A 21,994-nucleotide genomic window follows, 5' to 3' on the forward strand; every position below is an offset into this window, starting at 1 on the left:
TTGTTAACAACTATGTATGATATTTTGTAAGCAAAACCAAAAGCCATCTTGATCAGTTTCTGCTGATATATTCAATATAAATATTGAATAGCTATTGAAAGTATGTACTTCAAAGTTAAAAGAGATATAAATGTAGAGACTGACATATCTTATGCTGAACACATAACTCTATTTATAAAAGTGGGTATTCTTAGAAAAGTAGTTCTCCTTACAGTTCATACAGAAATAAACGCAATTCATTTTGATCACGCTGTAACATTCTAACCAATTCGTCGATCAGTCTATTCATGTCAGCGAATGATGATGATGATGATGATGATGATGATGATGAACAATAACGAAAATCATTATAATCTGCTACTTGTACATTATTACTGAATTTGTAAAATAATATTGGTAGATGTATATCAAAGTGTTTTACAGTGACAGACTGAACAATACGCTTTATAGACCCATGCAGATTGCAAACCCCGTGAATTGATAAGAACAGTAATAAACCCGAAATGTTAAAATAACGGCTACTTCACGCGCTTAGAGTAAGTGTAAATGTCTATTTAGACGCCTATATTCGTAATAGAGACTCCATTACACATTGTTATGTAAGTACCAAAAATATAGTACGAGATGTCGATGGAAAAGGTCGTGTTTAATCGAGAAATGAACCCATACAGTTTCGGAAGGGTTCAAAGAGCAAAGAAAGGAAAACAGTACATCAAATCAATATAGCCAAAACCAGTGGCATGATTACATTCAATCTTTATTTACTTGTGACTAAAGAAACAAAAATATATACATGATTCATGATCAATATACTAATAATTATAATATACACAATTATCAATCAAAATATAATAAATTTCTTAGAAGAATTAGACACCGGGTCAGACACGATACATAGACAAAAGTATATATGTGTTTTCAATGGGCGGAACAAACGAGTTTGATAAGACGTAGAGATGTGTCAAAGTCGTCAAGCCAAAACGTATGTTCCTACGTCGTATAAAAAGAGTTTAGTCATGTGACAATTATTCTTATCTAATTCTATATTCACTCTACCAATTTGTGTTGAAAACCTAATTAAAATATACGCATGGACTCCAAGTTATAGATGCCTACGAATAGACGTTATGTAACAAGTGTACGTCGACGTTTCGTGTTCCTTCTTTGCTACTTCATAAATTCAGTCATTACAATAGCTGTAGGACGGCAAATGTATGTAAGAGTGATTTCGTACATTATCTTGAAGATATATCACTGGTAAATTCAATGAAATGGTATCATGCCTTTATTAAAATTAGTCAATAGGAATATACGTTTTCAAGTTCAACACAATGAGGGGGAAAAAGCTGTACAAGTTTTTATGCACTGGACAAACCCTTATACTGTATTCAGATATAAACACATTGACAATATTTTTGCATGTACAGAAACACCAATATGTTCCATTGCACCTCGAACCGTTTCTGTGTTCCATGAGCATTTTAATAGGATCGACTTGTCCATGTTATAAAGTGAAGACTACTACTTCTGTAAAGGTTGTATTGGATGGGGACCATTGGATGACCATCCTGATGTTTTCAACCATTGCGTTAGTTCAGCTTTTCAATTATTGTCCTCTACGAAAATATGTAAATGTAGCATTTTAATTTAGCTTGCTTCAAAATTTCCAGTGATATATTTAAGAAGCATTGTCAGAATTAATTAAATTGTCAAATTTGTTATTTCACACATTCATTCATGCTCGATATAGTTCAACGGCTGTGAAGTTATTTTGGTCAAGTATGCGCAGTCCATTTTTTCTCTACAACTCAGACAAATCTCTATGAAACACTCAAATCAGACACTATTCATAGCAATGAATGGCCCATTGTGCAGGTTGGTACACACACACATGCATGCATGCTTACATGCATACATACATATTAGTCATCGAGATACTTTGCAAAGAAGTACGAGCCCCGTAAAAACGAAGAAAGGCACAGTAGTACGTATTGGTGATAGGAGTGGATTCTTCACTTCCCTATCCAGTGTGTCTGCTATAAAGTTTAGTTTTCAGCTATTCCCAATGATTTTGTAATTTTTTAATTTGCTTTTTATTATGACCTACACTTATTCATATCGAATAAACACTTATTCATATCGATTAAACACTTATTCATATCGATTAAACACTTATTCCTATCGATCAAACACTTATTCATATAGATTAAACACTTATTCATGTCGATTAAACAAACGTTTAGGAATTTAACGTACAATTGGTTGAAATGAAGGACGAATATGGCAAGTATTGTATACCTAATGTCCCGAACTGTGAACATTCGATCACCGGTTAGAACATATAAACGATTGAGGGAATATTCTTAGTAAAATGATTAAAGAACAAAATGTATTCAATAGTTTAAAGTTGTTTACAGATGATCCGAACCATTATTATGCTTTACGTATAAATTGTTGCTTTGATAATTTTTTTGAGCCATTTGAAGATGATCAAGTTGAAAATGTGGAACAAATCATTGAGTCACAAAAGAAACTTTCAACCAAGCAAGAGGCTCAACATGTTATCAACAATGTTCAACTATGGCTTTATGAAAACAAACGTGAGACACGCTGGAATGAAAATCTCTCTCTCTCTCTCTCTCTCTCTCTCTCTTGGGTTTCTTGAATGTCATTTTTACCAACATAGATGTAGAAACAGAGAAAGATCTGGGTCCACTGAGGTAAAATTGACATGCTGACTGAACAACGGAGAGAAACAGAGACAGAGACAGAGAGAGACAGAGACACTGAGAGATACACAGAGAGAGGGGGGAGTGGGGATGAGGAGAGGATTGACCTTGAGATTGTCAATCATTCTACCAATCTGTCGGTATGTCTGTAAAACTGACATGCTGACTGACAAGCCAACACAGCGAGAATGAGATAGGTGGAAGCATTTAGACAAATCCTCGCCTTCATCGATACGAGACAGTAATTTGGCATTGCAATGGTGGATCAGTTTGCTATTATGATTTCGAGTACGGTTATGTCAGAATGGCTGCAGAATGGCTGGAGTACCTTCCGAAATGAATACATTTTGCGCTTTGACGTGTACCAAATCGGTACGTTAAGCAAACATTAGGTAAGCAAAATCGACTCCAACAGGCGTTACATGTACATGCATAAGGTTCTGTCCATGCTATAAAAAAGCAGCGAAGGAGGAGTAGGTAAAGGGAAATGGGGAACGTTTACCTGCGTATTTTCTGATTCCGTCTCCTCCTGAATATAGCTGTTTGAATTTGAGGCTGAGGAACGTTGTTCGAACTGCAGCATATGTGTTGATTATATTAATATACTGAAAAAATTAAGATATTTTTACATTTTTGAGTATCATGGTTTAATAAAAGTGTTGGATAATTTATTATTCAGAATATATCTAGTAAAATTATTTATACTATCTTCTAATAAATATTCTAGCACTGACAAAAATACCATCATATATACGATTCACATACAAACTTTAATAATAATAAGAAGAAGAAGAAGAAAAAGAAGAAGAAGAAAAAGAAAAAGAAAAGTCGAAGAAGAATATTGTTACTATTAGTAGTAGCAAAGATAACGTCTTTGTTGTCGTCCTTGTTGTTGTTGTTGCTGATAACGATGATGAAAACTTTAGTGGTATCAGTGGAGTCACCGTTGTTACTACTGCTACCCAGATCCGTCATCATAGTGCCTAAAACAGCTTCAAAGACTGCATCTCCCTACTAAAAGTTTACTAAAACACCGCTTGGTTGTGTTTGAGATCAAACTATACTCCCTCCAACATCACTGACCTTTGTGTGCTTCAGTTCGCGCGGAAATGTGATTTTCGGGAATTTTCGTCGATGATTGAGATTTTACTGTTGGATCGGTGTTGTCCATGACGATACGCTGGTTAAAGAGTTTTATTTTTACTTTTGGAGACAAAATGATAAACGGCATTGCATTTCTAGACAACAGCCGAGCCCTTGCACAAAATCGACATTTGTGGAAAGAACAAAACGCAAAATTAAAGACAAACTTGTAATATTTGATGGAAAAACGATCAACCACACAGTGACTGGGATCTCTCACCTGAATACAAAGGGCCCAATTAGCCAAATGCCTCAGTAATTGACAAGATAACAGGGTAAATAGGACGCCGTTTAATAATTTGATCTACTTCATCATGTTGCAATATTTAATGAAAGTCATTTACAGATTTGTGTTTTTTAAGTAACTGAATCATTATTTGAATGTGGATTTGCAAATTCAAGTAAATTTAAAATGAAGCCTCCCTGATTTTGTTTGTTTTTAATTTAGTTTGATTTTGTTAATAGGATTTAAACAAGAACTGCTAGAAAATGTTCTCTTTGTTTTTAATAACGTCGGACATGTTTAATGACGGATCAGCATTATTCTCAAAGCCTTGAGAAGCCTTTAAACAGAAAAACTTTCCATTGCGTTTGTTTTAACTCTTTTTCAAAGGTATTCAAAAAGGAATGGTTATTTTTCTAAAATCTGTTTTAAGTAGCATTGACCATGCCTTAGAGAAGATCAAGCTATTTGATAAACATTGAAAGGCAAACATACCAGCATGATTCATATAAAGTGATACTACCATCTGTCCTAAAGGTTAGAAACGGCGGCCGTATTTTATAGCATTTGTACATAATTAAAATAACTTGGTGTCAGAATACTGTCTGCTAATTTTGCTTGAATTACTTGGGGTCATAATGATGTCTGCTGATTTGGGATGAACTATGTTCAGTGTTGTTTAGGAATTTTTGAAACTTCCTGACGTTCATGCATATATCAACCAAAGCCATGCCAGGAATTTACGAATGGCTGTAGAGTCCAAAATTGAAGTAGCTATTGTAGTGCCATTAGCCAAATTTTATCTCGAGGGAGTAAAGTTTCCCTCGCACCGTAAATAGATGCATAAAGACATACTTATCATTACAATTACTGGAAAATATTTCCGCTCTTAGTACGTCATAGCTTTTCTAAATATAGCTCTAGTCTTAAATATATAGCTATTTGCAGGACATTCGCTACAATTTACACTGTAACGTATCTACTAATTCAAAATTTATCAAGACGACGATTCAGTTGCATCTTACCCGCAGGTGACAAAGTTTTCAACTGCTTCAAACAATTTTAGAAAAGACATCTTTATACGAGGAATAAAACGTTCTGAATACTAAGTAATACACTTTTTGTTTCTTTGAACTTGACAATAAATTAAACGACGATCGACATTCAAAAGAGCGTTATATAAAATGATCAAGAGAATCTAATTCAGTGGTCAAAATAACAGAAAGAAGACATTTTTAATAGTTATACTTACAACATGTGATGTTTCAGCGTCCCCAGTACTAGTGCTTGCATCGATATGTGTGTTAGACTGTCGAATCAGATGCACATACGTCAGAACTTCCGTTTGATGAAAACGCAACTGCTCATAAGCATTTCCTATAGTTTAATAATAATAATAATAATAATAATAATAATAATAATAATAATAATAACACCAAAAGCACATAGAACAACAAACAGTCGCGAATCGGCGACCTATATATGTATCCTCTTTGGACGCATTTCAGATGGAAAATCGAACAACTTGTATTGTCATGGACAAATTGGAAAAGCGAAAAACTTGTATTGTCATAGACACATTGGAAAAGCGAACAACTTGTATTGTCATGGACAAGTTGGATTACATAAATTTGACATACAATTTGGTTTATATTATGATATGATTTTCTTCAGGCCTTTCTGTATAAATTAATCCTGTGGCTAGTTGATATATTATTAACGTATCGATAAAAATTGTGTAAAGAGAGAGAGAGTGCACGTAAGAGACAGCATAACAGAACTTACCACTACTAATATTTTCCAATGGTGAAGGCTGCTGTTGTTCATTTGTACTGCAAATGAATAAGAAAGCGGATATCATAATATCACTACATTTCTTGCACATTTAGTTATGTCTTTCTTCTCAAACAATATGGTGTTGTTGCATAGATAATAAGAATGAAAACGGCATACTATCAATCAAATAATAGATTGGAAGCTTAACAAGTGTGGAAAATATAAGATTCAAAATAATATTTATTTTTGCTTCAGCTAGTAGAATGAAAAAGTGTACCTTCTTACTCCTGAATCTGGCTTATCTATCAACGAAAAGAAATGAACATTAGTTAATTGCAGGTCTTCAGAACATGTTATGGAGTGTTTAATAAGACCTTGGACGAATGTTTTATATATTAGATAAAGAAACGTAGGATGAGATGATAACGTGAGGTAGTCAATAAATTTAGCTTCAATTATTGCCATCAACAATCAAGAAAGAGCTTAAGTTTGAACGAGAATAACAAGTTTCGAACTGGAACCTAGTGATATGAAAAAGCTATTGTGTACAATTTTGAATGTAATTAGCACTACGAGTCTGTTGCAATATTTCATAACATGGAGTTGTTACCGCTAAGATCAAATACACGGAATTTGCTTATAAAAGAAAATATTCGAGAACTATTATATAGTTGTAATTCAGGAAAATCATGAGGACAAAAATGTCTGGTGGCGTTAATGGTGATTTACAGCACATTACAATACACTACATTATCTGATGCCTGGCATGATATTCCATAACCAATACTTTTTAAAACATGGAAGAAAGTGCGTTTTGAATTGTATATCAAGAATAAATTGGCACCCATTTGTATAATCTATATTTCAAAATCTTGCTTTCAAGATATAGTTTTGATAGGATTTATCTGGTCAGTGTGGCCTTAGGCTAGTTGGCTGGCTGATGTGTTTTGGAGGATTCGTCTACCTACTAGGACTGGTTGGTTGGACAATTTTTGTGAAGGATTCATCTTATTAGTATAGGCATTAGACTAGTGGGTTGGATGATTCTTGTGTAGGATTCATCTAATTAGTACGGACATTAGACTGCTTGGTTGGACGATTGTTGTGCAAGATTGATCTAGTTAGTATATGCATTAGATGGATGGTTGCATGATTCTTGTGTAGGATTCATCATAATAGTATGAGAATTAGACTGGTGGGCTATATGATTCATCTAATTAGTATGGACATTAGACTGCTTGGTTGGACGATTTTTGTGTACAATTCATTGAATAAGATTGGCATTAGACTGTTGTGTTTGAGGAATTTTTTGTGTAGATTTCATCTAATTTTTAAGGAAATTAGACTGGATGGTCGGATGATTTTTGTGTACGATTTATTTAAAAAGTGTGGCATTAGACTGGTGTGTTGGGTGATTTTTTGTGTAGGTTTCATCTCATTACTATGGGCATTAGACTGCATGGTTGGATGATTTTTGCGTACGATTTATTTAAAAAGTGTGGCATTAGACTGGTGTGTTGGGTGATTTTTTTATTTAATTTTCATCTCATTATTATGGACATTAGACTGCATGGTTGGATGATTTTTGTGTAGGATTCATTTAATAAGTATGGGCATGATATCGCTTGGTAGCATGAATTTTGTGTAAGATTCATCTAATTAGTATGGGCATTAGACTGCTTGGATGGGTGATGTTTGTGTACGATTCATTTGATTAGTATGGACATTTTACATCTTCGTTTGATGATTTTTGTGTATTATTCATCTTATTAGTATGGGCATTAGACTGGTGGGTTGGATGATTTTGTGTACGATTCGTCTTATTGGTATGGACGTTAGACTGCTTCGTTGGATGATTTTTGTGTAGGATTCATCTACTTAGTATGGGCATCAGACTGGATGGTTGGACGATTTTTGTGTGCAACTCATCTTATTAGTATGGGCATTAGACTAGATGGTTGGATGATTTTTATGTAAGATTCATATGCTTAGTGTGGACATTAGACTGCTTGGTTGGACGATTTTTGTGTACAATTCGTCTTATTAGTATGGGCATTAGACTGGTGGTTTGGATAACTTTTGTGTAAGATTCATCTAATTAGTATGGGCATTAGACTGATTGGTTTGCTGATGTTTAGGACAGCACTTTTAGCGCTTTATTCGGTGATAGCATGCCGAAGAAGTGGGAGCTAAATTTCTTCCCATGGGCATATTGAAGCTTTCGACTTGGGATGGCTTGGGCGGTTATTGAACCCGCGACCCTTGGATTACATTCCCGACTCTTTACAAGCTCAGCTGTTTATTAGTTCATTTAATCGTATCCCTAGAATAAGTAAATATTGTGAAATGTTACTGGAGAAAAAACAAAATTTAACTTACTGGTAAAGCTCGTTGTCATCACCATCTTACAAAATGATTTGCATTACAAGGTGTCATGAGATATAGCAAAGGTGGCGTGCCCCTTGTGCCATCGAAAATGGCCTCATGCGGCCCTCAGGGTGGTTTGAGTTGTAGACCCCTGATTTAGATGGTATTATAAACTTAGTTTAATACATACAATTTGGTTTTTGGCAGCCCAGCATTTTCCAGCCGACGGTCGAATTTCTTTCGTAAAATCTATTAGTCTTCACTGAGATAGGTAAAACTTTGTATGACAGCAATTGTTTCACTTTACAAAGAAGTTTTCTTTTAATGTTCATTGAGCAATATTCGTTCCGTATCATCTGGTGGTATACAAAGTTGCAGTAGGTAAATCTAATTGGAAAATTCAATGAATGCATGTGATATGTACAATGTAGATTAACTTCATTCAGTTTAATACTCACCCTGTACCTGTAGGAAGATTTTTGATCCTGTAACATTGAATACGGGGTTGGATGCAAAACATCTATAAACTCCAGAGTCCGTTGTCGTGACTTCTGATATGACAAGAGACGGAATTTGCGTGGTCCAAAAATATTGGTTCGATTTTCTTAAATTCTTCCATTGTGAAAGAAACATGTTCTGCCATCCAGTAGAAATACTGATCTCACCAGTGGGATTCACCACGCACTCGAGAGTTACATTTGTACCAGATACAGCTGTGTAGTTACTTTTGGGAACTGTAATCTCTGGTTTTGCTGAGAATGCACTTGTAAAATAAGATTCTCTTCCAAAAAAGCAAATGTTTCAAACCAAAGATTTTAAGTGATCGTGTTTAGAATATTCTAAGAATAGTAGCTAGTTATTAATGAAACATAGTCTTGCATATATCATAGATTTAAAATGAAGTATCTTGTACTTTTTCATACTTGATAGAGACTATTTTAATATGAATGTTAGTGGTGTAAATAAAACAAGCAGACCAAACATAAAACAAGAATTACACTGACATTGTTATTAGAAGTCATCTGCTTGTGTCTATTAAAAGAATAATTCTATACAAAAATGAACAGGTCATATGCCATACATCGCCAATAATGTTTTATTACATGTAACTTGTCTCACTACCCAACGAATCAAAAAACATTTTCTGCATGAGTTTGACACCAAATTAAAAGAGCTTTCTTACCGTAGACATTTTTTCCACTCCATCGTTCTGTATAAAATACCATTGACAATTCCTCGTCGACACGTTAACGGGAATGAAGCACTTCATTATGACGTCTTCACCTCGGAGAACTACGTTATTGTATGTGTCAACAGTCATATTTTGTGCACCTGTACAGATTATAACAAACATTAGTGAAACATGCTAATAACGAGATCTGGTTAATGAACAAAACTGAACATTATGTTCGTAAATCAACTGGGTTATGAAGGCGGAAAAAAATTCACAGAAATTAATACATTTCCAAACCAGTGTAATATTCATTCGATATGCAAGCAGGGTATAATATATTTTACACCAAAGGTACAAATTATATACATATCTTATTTGTATTTTTTAATTTAATTCGATGATGATAATGGTGGTCGTGTTAGTAATGATGACAACGACGATAAAGATAATGTTTACAGTAGTAGTGGTTGTACTCCAAATCTCCGTAAAATACGTGTTCTGTCAATTATAAGTTATATTTGTACATCATATATTACCTATAAATGTACCTGCTAATCGGTACAGAACCATTCCAGTTAAACTGTGTTGTTTCAATGGTAATTTTCAGCCATTTCATCCGTGTAATAAACATTATTTATTGATACGGAGATTCTCAAAAGTTTTGCAAATGTTAAACAAGAGAAAAAGAAAAACAACAAAAGCAACTTATAAAGCTGGGGCAACTGGATGACCAATAAGTTTTCAAACGTGTGAATTGGGCATTACCCTATTGGGTCAAGATCTGTACATCAGTACATTAAACTCGTTTCAGGCTGGCAATGGTGTGTATTATTTTGTATTTTTATACAATGTATTTGACATTTTGCTCAAAGAATTCTCCCTTACTCTCTCACCTGATAAGGTTACAATAGATCCCCATACGAAAGCTGGATAAATCAATAAAATGGCATGGATGACTTCCTGAAAATAAAAGAAGTAAATCGTAAAGAAAGAGTGCACGACGAGTCTGATTTGCTGCCAATATGAAACAGACTTCATGTGGTATTTAGAAAATTGCTTGTGTTCATTATACTTATCAACTTAGGTACGTACACAGTGAGTTGATTAAATAGAGGATATTTGCTTGAAACGAGTGAATAACGGATATATTTCATCGAGAGGATGAAAAACTCAGTATTTTCACGAGTGTTCGCTTGTTAGTATACAGTATTTATTTTTTCGTCACCATTTATTTTAATTCATTTAATTTTACTATTCATTCTCATAAAAATATTCTATACTCAGAGAGCATAATCATAGAAACAAAATGTGCCACTTGTGTGTGTGTACGTGTGTGTAACACTGTCGTAATAAATGTTATGATTCGTCCCATGAACGAAGTGAAACTTTGCCGCCTGTAACGGCACCTGTTGCCTATCTTCCACGCACCCTAACCTAAATCGTCCATGTGTCCATGTGTTGACCCCCACCCAAACAAAGGGGCATGTGTCCATATGTTCACCCACCACCACCAAGAAAGGATGGAACTATGTCAAAGGCAAAGATGCGAGATGCACGAGAACCAACACATTAGGCAAACACAAATAAAGACTATTATATGCACACATACTCTTAGCAGTTTTACGTCAAAATGCGAAGTATTTATGTGACACAACTGACAGAATATCCTGCTGCAAGTAGCATAACCCATTCCATAGCTCCTATACACCAACTACGTAACACTTCAGAACTATACGCTTTCCTGGAACAACAATGAAGCTGGGTCGAAGGTCAGGTTTTAAAATTTACTTATGCAACTCGCTCTAGCGCACAAAAGTAGTTAGTATATCTGAATTAATAGCCGAGTTCATATGAACTTGATTCGGATAAGCAGAACGCAATGGCATGCGGCTAGGAAGTCAACCAAGCTTCCCGTATGGTACAAGATTCCGCTGAGATGTTAGGGGAGGGGCGCTGGGGAGGGGGCTTCTGATATAAATAGGTCGGCTTCACTGGATATATCGCGTACTCAATTGTTTGATGTTACAAAAGCCGGAGTAAGTTTTCGCTTTATGATCACGAAATGGGCTCAGGACACTACATGAATACATGTGACAGACTTTATATATATATATATATATATATATATATATATATATATATATATATAATGCTAAGTACTCGCAGCAGTTGTAATCATACTAAAAGTATATTTCATGTACTTGTAATGTCCGGAATTTCACGCTACAGGCTCATACAACAACTTTACAGTATCCAAAGTGTATTAGCATGCAACTATATAGTGCTAAGATTCAAATATTTAACGGATTCAACAATCAAGGTATAAAACACCTCGAACTATATTTTGCAACTAAAAGACAACTATTATAATAACATATTTTTTATTTTTAAATGTTACTTAGAAACTCTTTCGTATTGTACATTGTAAGCCGCATCGGCTTATCTACAAGTGTATTCGTTCTCGAGTTTCCTTATACTCGGCTTCGGAGTATAACGTTGTATTCACTTTCACATTTTTTTTCTTCATTTCTATTCTCACTGTTGTTAGGACTATATGGTCATAAACTAAGCAATAGAAAGAAGCACAACCAACAAGATTTGTACAAATTAACAAATAATTTCATTATCAATTTTATGCATGAAAATGAGAAAGGAACTTAAATCATTATGAAGTGAATCCCAAATATTCCTGATAAAGTTCTATTAAAGTAAAAAAAAAAAATGAAAAGTTCATTATTAATTTCAAAACGGAAATGTACTTGTCCGCCAAGAGTCCTGACGTGATCAAGATGGTGTTTTCCTGAACTCCTTTGAATTACTCACAATAGTTCCAGAAAAAATATTATAGTTTTCTCGTCCTCTGTCTCCAAACAAATGTTTTTCTTCTCGAATAATATCTAAGTACAATATAAAGCAGGTCTGCAGACTTACAACAGGAGCACAGTAAATAACAATGACTCCTAAACAGGAATGAATGTGATTGCTTAGTTCTCTCCTTAAATACGGGGCCCCGAGTGGCCGAGTGGTCTAAAGCGCTCTCCGTTACGGATCACTGCTATCTCACCTCTGTCTGCGCCGGTTCGAGTCTCGGATTCAGCCAATGTGGGTATGTGAGAAAGCTTGCCAGTAGCTTCTCGTAGGTCGGTGGTTCTTTCCGGAGTTTTCCCGGGTTCTTCCTCCACCATTAATTCTGGCCGCCATGTATAGCCTATCGTGTGCTGAAAAATGGCGTTAAACCCGACAACAACAACTCTCCTTAAATACACTTTCAATTACGACTATCATTCACGATATACCCCCACGTGACATCTCATAATACTCAATATACTTTGAAACTGCCTATTCACGTGACTATCGTGTGCTGAAAAATGGCGTTAAACCCGACAACAACAACAACAACTCTCCTTAAATACACTTTCAATTACGAATTTCATTCACAATATACCCCCACGTGACATCTCATAATGCCCAATATATTTTGAAACTGCCTATTCACGTGACTTGCCGAAAAAATGGGAAATTACTTAATTCTTCTAGACCTGCCCAAACCTAATCAGTCAATGATAATTAACCCAAAGTCGTCCTTAAGACCAATATTGGTAACTGTCAACAGATACGTAAGCGTCTATTTAGATATACTATGTAATTTTAAGCTCCTAACAGACCCTGGTCTCCTAGGCAAAATCTAAATAAAGATAATGAGAAATTACTAAAATGTACAGTCATGTATACAAATTACAAACGTTAGATAAAATTATTTACCAGGAGTTACGAAAAATATAGACATGTGACAGGTTTACTTGCTCCGCGTCACATATCATTTTACTTACGCATACATTTGGATACTTTATGATTTTATTCCTTTACTAAATATAATGTATCATTCATAAAGTTCATAGGCCTATATTTTACAGGAGGGATTGATATAAGCGCCACGCACATGTTTCTCAACCCTGAAGGTATTAACTTTGTATGATATGCTCATAACAGCAATGTATTTCGTTTAAACTAGATACCAGACTTACCATTGCATATATGTTCCTGACTGGTTATCGTTTTCACGACATATAATTCGGTGTTGCGCGATACCATATGAAGCTGTTGCTTGAGTGCGACCACGCCATAACACAACATCCCGAGTCATCTAAGTGCCTCGTTCTAAAGTTCTCGCTTGAGTAGCTAACGATTTCCTGTTTGACACAACTGGGGGTCATGATACATACATTTGAAGTATATCGTAGTCTTACGTGATTCGCAACATCCTGCCATTTTCATAAAGGGAATATATTTGTAGTTTCTACAGCGGTTATAGGAATCTATGTTTACATTGACAATGCAAAGGTTTAACGGTTTCAATTAGCTGACGACGTAGGTATGATGGAAATAGGATTTTAATATTACAGCTGGATGTGACTGTGGGGGATGGGATGAAGGAATTTAACACTAGATGTGACTACAAGAGAAAGGGAGGATTTAACATGAAATTCATTATTGTAACTCAACGTAACTCAAATTTAACCTTGACATTCGAAATGTCGTTTTGTGGGGGGCGGGCAGAGTAATGAAACAGGACGGATTTTGGGGAGAAATAAGAATTTAACAATATGTTGACACTATGGGTATAGTGGACATACAAATTAAAGTAGATAATCGTCCTTGCATGAAAGAAAATAAAATATACATGACATACAAATAGTAGTGTTTTACGGCACCTCAGAACAAAATTGAATATATGGTACCAACTAAAGATAAAGTTCGAAAAATGTAAAACTGAAGTGCACAACAGTTTTGGAAGATAACTCCGTCGAAATAAATACAGATATTAAATATAACAAGATAAAAATACTAAACGTTATATAATAACATTTTGCAAAGTTGGTCTAAAATAAGAGACAGAGGTCCCACAAAAAATCCTTAAAAATGCTTAAAATTTGTTGCATAAACCGTTTTTCCTTACAAAATTTGTGTGTGTGAGGTGTGGGTGGGTAAAATATCATACAGTTGCTTCATGCAGTTCAAAACACTTCAGTCCCACAAGAAAGAAGTCGACACACTCGACAAAAATGTGTTTCACTGTCAGACGACACTTGATATTATCCATTCTTGTTGAGGTTCAACCTGCACGAGTCCGGTAGGGGTGTCCGAGACGCGATACTACAACATCATCTCTACGAAATATTTTGTACATGAGATTCCACTCTCCAATAGTTTTTTCTTAGTGCAGTGTCACATTCCACTATTTTGGCAACTATTACGCACATGCTGATTTATAAATAATTGAAGTCAGTATATGGAATCTTCCATTCGGAAACAGGTGACTGTATGGTAGCTTTTCCTGCTTCATCTTCCTTTTCATTACCCTTTATGCAAATGTGACTAGGCGGCCAAAGTAAAGATTGTATGATGACATGATTTTTCTGAAATATCTGAGCTATTAACGGAATGTTGGCTTTAAAATTTTTCAAAGCTTTTAGTATAGAAAGGATATGAATTTTAGAAGTTTCATTGTACTTTAAAGTTTTCAGTATGTCTATAATTTTTGCACATACAATTGAGGTTCTATCCTTTAAATTGGGTAAATTGCAGAAGATGTCATAGGTCGTTGCAACAACAGCTTCATCTGTGTCTCCATCTTTGGAACCGTCTATATACATAGACATATGGCTACAATAGGATGATCTGAGCTCACCGTGTTTGCTCTGAGAGGAGATGATCAGCTAAAGATTTTTTGAATTGGCGAAGGTCAAATATTAATTTGGGACGTTTTGATAACCTCGGTAATAATTTGGGATGAAACAATTGTGCAATATTTTCAACAGATATTTTTCCTGCTTTTTGGTGAGAGCACATTTACTTGCAAAAAGGTGGGATTAAATTTGGTTTTTGAGTGTACAAGGTTTGGTGTTTGGGCCTCAAGACAATATCATATACACGGAGTTAGATGGATTGGGGGATAGTTTGAGATGAAGTTATGCTTCGTTTGCCTCAACTTCCCACGAGGCAGAATAAAAAGACCCTAGCAAAGAGATATACATTCACATGCACCAATCAATATAGAGGCACGGGACAACTTGATTAATTGTCATCACTTATAAAATATCTACTACACTAAACATTGTAAATAAACTTTCTTAAGCTAACGTTTAATTGTTGTATCAGATCATTCAAAATGGCTTCTAAGTAGAGTGATACTTTAGAGGTCTTGCAAAAACGCCCGTTATTATTGACTTAAAAAGGTTCCGACTCTAGCAAACCAAATGGGACAGCAGTGAACGAACGATAGGGACTCTGCAAGTGGAAAAGAGCAATTATGTTAAACATACTCTCAAGGATAAACTTGCAAACCTAGATTCATAACATATCAATATTATAACAGACAATACGGTCGTTTGCTTAGAAGAAACACATTAGAAGCCTAGAATAATTTACAGCATAAGAGAATGTGAATAAAACGAGAAATATGCTAATGCAGAACGGACTCGAAAATCGAGCGACTCGGTTGAACAATCAGCTTAAGAAATACGTTTACTAGCATCTAAAAAGACGGATTTCGATTCTAGTGGCAGAAAGTCCTCCATTAAGTCCCTGTCTTCCCGTACTTCACTGATATTACCAAAGTAGGCAAAATTAGATGCGGTCAAAGTCAGCATATAATACATGACCCGAGAAGCAGAAATTCAGAAAAATATCTTGTGATCCTTGCACGACGCAGAGGTAGCTGCTGCTGCAGCAGAACCGAAGGATTTCGAAATTTATGAGGAAGTGTTCGGTCATTAGCATTGAATGCAGAACTTTCGTAACCGATATAACCAGCTGAAAAAAACACAGACCTTTCCAAACCAACATTATTTTACCATTATAGGTACCTCGGTCTTCAGTCCCGCGCTTACGATAGTGCAGCACGACTAGATTTAGAACATACAGCCTATAAGACCTTGTTGGAATAATTTGTACCTAATGTTGATAATAACAGTGATACCGCGTATGGTTGTAGGTTTTGTTGTTGTTCTAAAGGTTTAACGCCATTTTCAGCACAAGATAGGCTATATATGGCGGCCAGTATAACTGGTGGAGGAAGAACCATAGAAAACCCAGGGAAGAACCACCGACCCACGAGAAGCTATTGGCAGACTTTCCCATGTACCCACGATAGCCGAGCCTTGGGCTCGAACCCACACAGACAGAGGTAAGACGGCAGTGATCCGGAACGGTGAGCGCTTTAGACCACTCAGCCACTCAGGGCCCCACGTGTATGGCTTAACTAAGTTCCTCTTAAAGAACGATCTCCAAACGAGATTCACAAAATTGAACGACGAATTAAGAAAAAACAGCAGAGATAGCGAGAAAGATTTTGCAGTGATGTCAGAATGTGCATTAAAAGGGACTTCTTTGAGGACGACGCCTTAACATATGTAACCTTAAGGCATCAAGCCATTGCTTTATTGACAACACAAACGCGAAGTTCTCTCCACTAGGAAGGCAATATTCGTCTCCACAAAAAATAAAAAAAAAATAAAAAAAAAAAACCATCTACTAACAGGGATGAAGTGTTGAAGGCCTAGTTTGATTTAAATGTTGATTGAACGTGTTCAAATGCAAAACGAGAAAGGTATCTGGAATTACTCACTCCCATAGTTTTGGATGAAGTTGGGTGTTGTTTACATGGCAGAATAAGATAAAGTTCTGTGTTTCAGTTGCGGAATTACACTCCATAAATGGAAATTTACAGATTCAGCCACTAAAGAAGGTACTCAGTGGTCTCCAGTCTATCACTACCTTAACTTTGTGGATGAAGAACGTAGCTAGGGACTCATGTTCTTAGCAACAGCATATCATGGACAATAATTGGTATTTTCATGCTATAAGAAGACCGGTGAATGAAAAGTGTAGTCTTGTCATGTTAGACATCTTTTCATAAACAATTCACAAGCGCACATTCAGAATCTACCTTATGTAACTGATAAACACAACTATTTTTGTAAGTATTCAAATGAATCGCAAAGAACAATTACATCATAAACGTCACAGACATTTCTTTATGGTAGCTGCATGTTAGTAGAAGTTTGATTGCCTTGAAATGTTAGACATTACAAAACTACGAACACGTTACAAATCTCTTGTGCATGTTAGCGTCCGTATGTCTTGTATATAGCTTACCAGTGGACTCATTTTACCAAACGTATCGTCGTTACATGAAACGATTTAACAGCCATCATCTGTCCTGGTGTGAGGAAGAAATTCGTTGCACCTTGTCAACAGAATACATAATATTTATCTTCACCAAACAACTTTACACTTCAATGGTCACTTAGATCCTTCCAGTGTACGATCTGTTGGTGAAGACGACTGCAAAAGCTGTGGATTTGAAGCTTAAGGACGAAATGGGTTTATACTGCTACACATCATAATAACAAAAATAACAATGACCCGGACAATTTGACCGCTAACAAAGCAAAGGAATAATACATGTGTAATAGCATTGTATGGCACCTCTGCGCAATAGTGTTTAGATCTTGTCAACTAATGTTAACATCGGAAAATAAGTCAATTAAAAACAATCAGGAAGATAAACCATTCGACATGCATCAAAAGCATGAAAAATAAACAAAACAAAATAAAGATGTTAAAAGACTTTAAAATGTATTTGAAATAAAAGATATGGTTCCACGTGTAAAATGCTTACAACATATATTAAAGATTTTGTATATAACAACATGCTCTCTCTCTCTCTCTCTCTCTCTCTCTCTTGGATTAAGGGAAGAAAATAAGTCGCTTTTGCATTAAACGATGACAATGTATATTTGATTTTGACGACACGTACAGCGTTAACTAGAGTAGCTTGTTTTATTACCTTGACATATAGTTACTGAATGAGTACATTCCGTTGTAGGTCGCTCGTAACGTGATGCCCATATTTCTCGACATGCCCAGGTACTTTACCATTGGGTCATGAACGTCTTTTTTGTTTTGTTTTTTATTTTTTTGTATATAGTATAAATAGTAAGGTTTTAGTACAAGCGGTACATCATCGTTTGGATCTTGTCACAGAGTGTCGATTTGGAACCACAAAACTACAGCCATAAGGGTAAGTGACAATTGTTAAAATCGTTTTGATTCCCTTGTACATTTATGTTTTTCAGTGTGTTCGTGACATACTTTTTTATTATCATCGTAAATTTTATAAAGCTACGATAGATAAAACAAACACGGTTAACAGACAATTCACTGTTAGAATTTATCCCTTTTCACGTGTAGGACTCAGAGTAGAAAGTCACACGTAGAGAGCGGATTTAATGCATTTTTCTTTTGTTTGTATAAAGGATATAATGTAATGGACTATAGGCATTTGTTGAGTGGATATTTATTAATTTCTATTTGTAGCTGAAACTGGTGGAAGGGGAGGTGTAGGTGAACCAGACTGGAACCGGTGGGAGATGTTGTTGCGCCAGACTGAAATAAGTGGGAGGTGTTGTTGCGCCAGACTGAAACTGGTGGAGAGTGTAGTTGAGCCAGACTGAAACTGGTGGAGGGTGAAGTTGAACCATCATGAATATAGGAAGTTTAGCCAAAGTGGAATGTGGTACGTTGTGTTTTTTTCAAAGTGGGAAGTTGAACCAGAGTGCACCCGGCGTGGGTCGGAACTATGCTATTTTGTGTTGTTTCATTTTATATTGCATATCGGTTATATGAACCGTCGTCATATTTAACAGTATTAATTTCAGCACTGTGTCGTCATCATCTCAATGCTCGTCATTATCATTATATATATATATCTTTTGTGAATGTGTGTAGGGTGTCTGCGAAAGTCGGGTATTACATAGATTGTTTCATTTATTATTTTTGTGCCATCATCTTATCGTACAATACATAGGATTCGTCATTCACAAACATTGTGTTTGTGTTATTCATTTAGTCCAAAGCCCACTAGATTTCGGTTCTGTTACACTCTCAGAAAGTCAAAGATTTCGTAGGTGGTACTCCACACAATTTCTCTATGTTATTATGTACAGCATTATTCCACTATTCCTGATACTTATTGAATAAAAAGTTCGTGATAAAATGTTTGAAGTTTACAGTAGGTAATTTCAAAGCAGAAGCTTGGACAGATAAGGACACTTTTGCAAACTGGTCTGTTTTGTCATTATCTTTGATCTCGACATGACAGGGTAGTCAACTAAAAGTCATATGGTGGACAGTTTGGTGTTTTTCATTGGGCTTTTCCAACTGTTTCTTCTGAAGTGGTTAATGTACCAAGACAGAATCCTAAAAGAATAACTGAATAATATAATAGTATAGTTCAAGGACGAATTATCGATACACTAATTTGGTAAATGATATTTTCCAATGTACCTGGCACTAATAAAAGTTGTCGCAGAATCTACATCATTTTTGAACCATCATCTTCGGGCAATTTTTATATTTTCGTATTTTGAAAGAAGTTCTGGATGCAAAGTGTCCAAAGAGGAAAAATTGGTTACTTTCTCCTTTTTACAGATTAAACAATTTTAGAAAACCACGCTGACATAACCCTTCACGAGTTTTGAAAGTTCAGATTTACTTTTGAAAATATGATATTATATTGCAAAGTTTGAATGGTGGTTCAATATGTTTTCAAAATGTGTTATGTAGCTGGGAAGAACGATAAATATGTATGTTGGAAACGGAGGAATTTATTTTAAATGGAGGGCATATTTCCAGGACATGTATTCTTAGCCATTTGATATGGGTCGTTTATTGGTTTCAACGTATAAAGTTCCCTTTGGTCACGTGTTTAAGGGCCTAAAGATGTGCACAGTTCCTTGATTATGTATTGAATGATACATGTTGAAATAGCCATAGTCGAGTTTTGATGAGTGTTCTGTAAATATTAGGACCTTTTTAATCTACACCTTTCAGTTAGCGATAACCCGTTGAGCGGGTCAAGGGCTTTTAACATTTATCCTTTAATTGCTTAAGGTGTAAAATGAAGGTGAGTTTTCTGTTGAAAATAATAAGTAAAATATTTTACTACTGGAAGTAATGCTCCCTCAAGCGTGAGTTTATGATCATCGTGTTGTTTACGTATTTGACAACTATGCATACAAACTTGTTTTGGATTTTGAGAATTGTAAACCATTTCAATTTCTCAATGACTGTTTCATATGTTGTCAATTACAGTTATGTTTGGATCGATAACATGGAAGAAAAGTATCAACATATAGAAGCAATCAACATCTACATTTAAACACTGATTGTATTTTTAAATGTATAAAGAGTACAATGCTTCCTTGAGGGTAGAACCTACTGCCTCTCTGAAAGAAAGTTCGAAATCAAAATAGGTCAACGGCCTTTTAGACCCAAATAGTGAAGGTCATTCTTTATTCCACTCTTGCATATCATCCTGTCCAACGTTTCACGAATACAGTTATTAAATGAGAAGGTAATTGATAGGTTCTATGCTATATTGTTGCCGGTTTGGGAATAGTGAGGACGCTCTACAGATACTATGAACCTCTGAGAGAGTGGTAGGTTAAGTTGAAGTTGATTATATTTTCCCAAAGTGGCCCCGAAAACGTCAGGGTGATAAATTCACAATTACCGGTTTATAAAGCAAATCAGCGGAAATGAGCTCTGTAATGTTATTCAAAGTTTCTTAAAAAAAATAGCATCAAAAGCTATTCCGATTGCAAAACAATTAGGAATGAAAGAAATTGAAGTTGTTCATGATGAGGGTATGGGCCCTGTTGGTGATGTAGCTGGTAAAGCAGTCTCGTCTATTAAGGACAGACTTGTGAGATCAGTAAGACGAAAAAAAAACAGCCAGTAAAATAAAAAAATATTGAAATTGCTATGAAACCCAGTGATGCAATCATGAAGAGACACATCCCCCGTCGTTGCGACTCAGCCGTAAGTCACTGACAGGGTCCAGTGCTGGGCAGCAACGTGACAGTCGGGTATTTAAATGAACCTGGTGAACTTGAGGGTGGTAAAAACGTCAACCGATCCCGTCTGAAATGTAACCGCACGTACTATTTCCAGCGTGGTGAGATCTACTAGCAGGCCTAGATTCAACAGCTCTTCAGTGTTTATATGTCTGTGAACAATTACAAATGATGCCTGAAAATACATAATTACCACCAGGATGGATTCGCGTTAGCAAGGACTCGAACGCCCTTACTTCGGTTACGTTCAGAACATGTCAGTGTGACATTTTCGTGTGTGTGACTGAGACTACTGTCGATTCTGTATACTGTAAATTGTAGTACGTCATTAGAAAAAAAATTGCAAAACCATTATTATGTTACTGCAGGCGCAGTGATTATGTTGTCGTTGTTTCACAGCCATGACAAATTCAACAACAAGATCAAACTGGTACTGTTTTGTTTGGGTTTTGTCTTCTCATGCATAACCAGCTAATTTTTCCTTGGCACGCCAGAGGTACTTGATCCGGTCGTTGGAGTGTTGTAGACAATTCTACACAGCTGAGGTTGTCCTTGATTTCCGCACATGATAAGTGCCGTGTTTGTGGTAGATAGCTAGTCGAGAAACATTTTTAACGTGTCTTTAGACATTTTACATATTTCGTACCAAATCCACGCATCA

At 35.7% G+C, this 21,994-nt stretch overlaps 1 protein-coding gene and 1 long non-coding RNA gene across 2 annotated transcripts in view; both read right to left on the reverse strand.

Annotated features, from left to right (window-relative positions):
* Window positions 1–740: 740 nt before the first annotated feature.
* The window catches only part of LOC149793383 (hemicentin-1-like), a 178,679-nt gene continuing 157,425 nt past the window's right edge, over window positions 741–21,994 (reverse strand). The window contains exons 28-31 of the mRNA XM_089968991.1: window positions 6,149–6,173; window positions 5,881–5,927; window positions 5,348–5,472; window positions 741–3,334 (exon numbers count right to left, since the gene is read on the reverse strand). Coding sequence (XP_089825117.1) covers window positions 3,179–3,334; window positions 5,348–5,472; window positions 5,881–5,927; window positions 6,149–6,173 — 353 coding nt within the window. The 3' untranslated portion in view covers window positions 741–3,178. The remainder of the gene's footprint in view (window positions 3,335–5,347; window positions 5,473–5,880; window positions 5,928–6,148; window positions 6,174–21,994) is intronic.
* Window positions 8,871–13,548, reverse strand: LOC149793384 (uncharacterized). The gene is made up of 3 exons (XR_016422768.1): window positions 13,438–13,548; window positions 10,306–10,372; window positions 8,871–9,570 (listed from the first exon to the last, which is right to left on the reverse strand). It is a non-coding gene; the product is annotated as an uncharacterized LOC149793384 (long non-coding RNA).

The sequence above is a fragment of the Sinohyriopsis cumingii genome, chromosome 8, assembly GCF_028554795.1.
Source record: "Sinohyriopsis cumingii isolate HCF-2022 chromosome 8, ASM2855479v2, whole genome shotgun sequence".
In the NCBI taxonomy this organism is placed as follows: Eukaryota; Metazoa; Mollusca; class Bivalvia; order Unionida; family Unionidae; genus Sinohyriopsis; species Sinohyriopsis cumingii.